The sequence below is a fragment of the Gymnoscopelus braueri genome (genome assembly GCF_963280865.1).
Source record: "Gymnoscopelus braueri genome assembly, chromosome: 7".
Lineage (NCBI taxonomy): Eukaryota > Metazoa > Chordata > Actinopteri > Myctophiformes > Myctophidae > Gymnoscopelus > Gymnoscopelus braueri.
Genome location: NC_137608.1, coordinates 47,177,431 through 47,180,639, shown reverse-complemented (window position 1 = coordinate 47,180,639; position 3,209 = coordinate 47,177,431). Strand labels below are relative to the sequence as shown.

The 3,209-nt window shown below is 44.5% G+C and overlaps 1 protein-coding gene across 1 annotated transcript; it reads left to right on the top strand.

Annotated features, from left to right (window-relative positions):
* Window positions 1–438: 438 nt before the first annotated feature.
* Window positions 439–2,762, top strand: LOC308089074 (COP9 signalosome complex subunit 8-like; the record flags this gene model as incomplete). Its single annotated transcript, XM_080433647.1, has 2 exons — window positions 439–475; window positions 2,188–2,762. The coding sequence occupies 2 exons, from the start codon at window positions 439–441 to the stop codon at window positions 2,760–2,762; spliced, it is 612 nt and encodes a 203-aa protein (XP_080289773.1).
* Between the last annotated feature and the right edge of the window lie 447 nt (window positions 2,763–3,209).

Sequence of the window (3,209 nt, the reverse complement as noted above, 5' to 3'; positions counted from 1 at the left end):
AAAGAGAACAGAGCAATGAACCACTGGCAGCGATGCACCATTAAAAGTTGTTATTGTTGCCATTACATTAGTATTACGACCGCTTGGAAATCTGCAAACTGCAAGGTCACCTGTGTAAATCTAGTCATACATGGCAATGGTTTGTGTTGTGTGTGAGGTCAGACCAAATCTGCTCAGCATATAAGGTGTGGAGAGACAGAGAAAGACAAAGACAAGGAGTAAAAGAGAAAGGTTTTGGTGATAAACCCGTCCAAGGCAAGCATGATCCATGGATTTAGGAACATAATCTGCACAATCCTCCCACCAGTTTGATATGAAGCTTGCCAAGAGGGCTGGCATCAGCAGTGGGGTCAGTACTCAGTGGACTCGTGGCAGCAGCATGGGATGGACGTCACAATACAGTGACTACCTTGGAAAACGTACCTCCTGTCTGTCAGCATGGCACCTCCCAAGGCCACAATCCAACTTATCAGAGGTTCGGTGCAAATCAAAACAGTTTTAACATTTGGTTGTATTAACTCATTAACCGCCAGAGTAAAACATTGTCTATAGCCGACCTTGTCAGCGATTCAGAGCGTTTTCACTAATATTATATTATTCTATTTGTGCCGTCGCGATAATCCGTAGTCCATCCATAGTTATTGGTAGTTGAATGTAGGTTGTTTTTGCCAAAAACCAACAGAAAGCAGAGAAAAGGGCATTTTTCCAAATCCATTAGAATGGAAGTGAATGTGGCTGTTTTTTTTTTAGATCACGTGATTTGCTGCTTCACTGGGAGTCAAATGGTGACTCATAGGTTAGCATAGGGCGCCATCTAGCGTAAAGACTGAGAACACCAATACACATCAAAACACGTCCCTGGCGATGTGGGCTTTGGATTGACACACATCAAAACACGTCGTTGGCTGTCAATGCGTTTTTGAGTGTTGTGTCTAAATGCAAGCTTTCACCACAATAACAAAACAACGTAATTGTATATTGATGACTTACATCAAAATGATGACATCACCAAAGAGTTACAGAGTTCTATACAGCAAGTATTCTGATAAATGGTTCTGCCCTGTCTGTCTGTCTGTCTGTCTGTCTGTCTGTCTGTCTGTCTGTCTGTCTGTCTGTCTGTCTGTCTGTCTGTCTGTCTGTCTGTCTGTCTGTCTGTCTGTCTGTCTGTCTGTCTGTCTGTCTGTCTGTAATCCATGTGTGGGTGTCTTTCTCTGTCACTTTATGCCCATATATGGAGATCCCTGAACTCTCCCAAACACTAGTCCTGAACTCTCCCAAGTTGGTGCGTCAGTGACATCATAGACTGGCCTATAAGTGCTCTGACAGATAATGACGTCATAGTACTGTTGTGACGTCCTTTTATGCCCATGTATGGAGATCTCCCAAGTTGCTGCGTCATACATGACTGCCATCATGGCCCAATCCAACCTCCATTGACTTCCAGTATAAAATCTTTCTTAGGCGGAAAAGTCAATCATTTAGATCAGAATGATTCATGTAAAACGTGTTGCTTGACAAAAACTAGTGAAACCAGGAGACCTGGTTCTGCCAGACCCCTATGTTATAACGACATTATGATGTCGTGTGATGATGACATCATTACGTGGAATTCTTGGCAAAAACTGTGGTTGAAAAAACTGTGGTTGAAATCTGAATGGCTGGGTAGGAAAAGAGGGACAGACCGACCGACCGACAAAGCCTCATGTAGGCCGACCCCCTGTGTCTGGCAAAGATACCATTGCCAGTTTTGACACTCAGCCTTTACTGCAAACTATCATAGTAAACGGTAAACTAGATTTTTGTCGTTATTGTGTTATTGAGGTATAAAGGACATTCAGTTTCAAAGCTTAAGCTTTTTATTTGGCAATGCCAGTGTCTCTCTACTCACTGTCATTGTCAAAACAAGCAGAAAATGAATCATCAGCAACAACAACAAATAGATGGAAAAGAGAACTTTCATTACCATTTAGAACTGCTTCGGCTGAAAATCAACCTCAAAATGTCCAAGTGTAGCCTACAACTGCGCGAATCAGCATTGCTAGGCATGCATAGCAACAGTTCGAGTGTAGTGTGACATCAGACCAGGAATCTGCTCAGCCTATATAATATGTAGAGAAGATGGTTTTCTTTTGAAACAAAACTCGTATTCAACAGCAGGAATCCTTTTCTCATTGCTGGTGTTCAAAGGCAGGAAACAATATACAACCTTACCTGTGATTATGGAGGATTACCATAAAATGCTAGAACAGCGTGAAACAGACGAGCTGGAAGGCATCGCAACACCTCAAGCCTACACTCATTTTCTTTCTTTGTATTTAGTGGACAATGACGTGACTAACGCCGGTTATCTCTGGGAGCGGATTCCTCAGGCGATGAAATCAAACCCAGAGTTGAAGGCAGTTTGGGCTGTTGGCCAGCACATAAGTCAACGAGACTTTCCGGGAGTCTACACGTCGATCGCAGCTTTCCAGTGGTCCGAAAACATCAAGCCGGTGATGGAGGCTCTGCGAGGAAATACACGGAAGCGCGCGTATGCTCTGGTGGCCCAGGCATACACCTCGATTGCACCAGGAGACCTTGCAGCCTTGGTAGGCTACTCTGTGGAGGAGGCTGTCAAAAGCGTGGTGAGTCAGGGTTGGCAGGAAGACCCTGACACTAGGATGGTAATACCCCAGAAACCAAATCCGCCTCCGGTCTCCCTGGTTGCTCCCGAGGAGCAGTTGGCCAGGCTCACTGGCTACGTGGCTTTCCTGGAGAACTGATAACACCCCACCTCCACAAACACCACCTCCTCCGTCCTCTCTTCTGCCTGAAGGACACCACAGGATGGATTTGTTGAAGTTCAGACCCTACTTACTGTCATGAGAATCTCCCTCCTGGATAACGCATGCTACACACAACAAACAGTGCATGCACATACGCATGATATACAATCAGAATACCATACTGTATCACACATGCAGTACAGTGTGGACCTAACTCTTCCATCTTTAGCATGTTTTATGTGAACGATAGAGAAGAGGGACCGAGGAGAGAGGAGAGAGATGAACCAACTTCAAGTTTTCTTCTTTTTTTTTGCTAGCTAGCTGATGTTGAGCACTATCCCTGCTTAGAGTCAGACAGAACATTGTTCCACTGTTTAATATTAAATCGTCCAAAGCCCACAACACTCAGACGTCCCAGTACTGCAAAACCATCAGGACATCCTC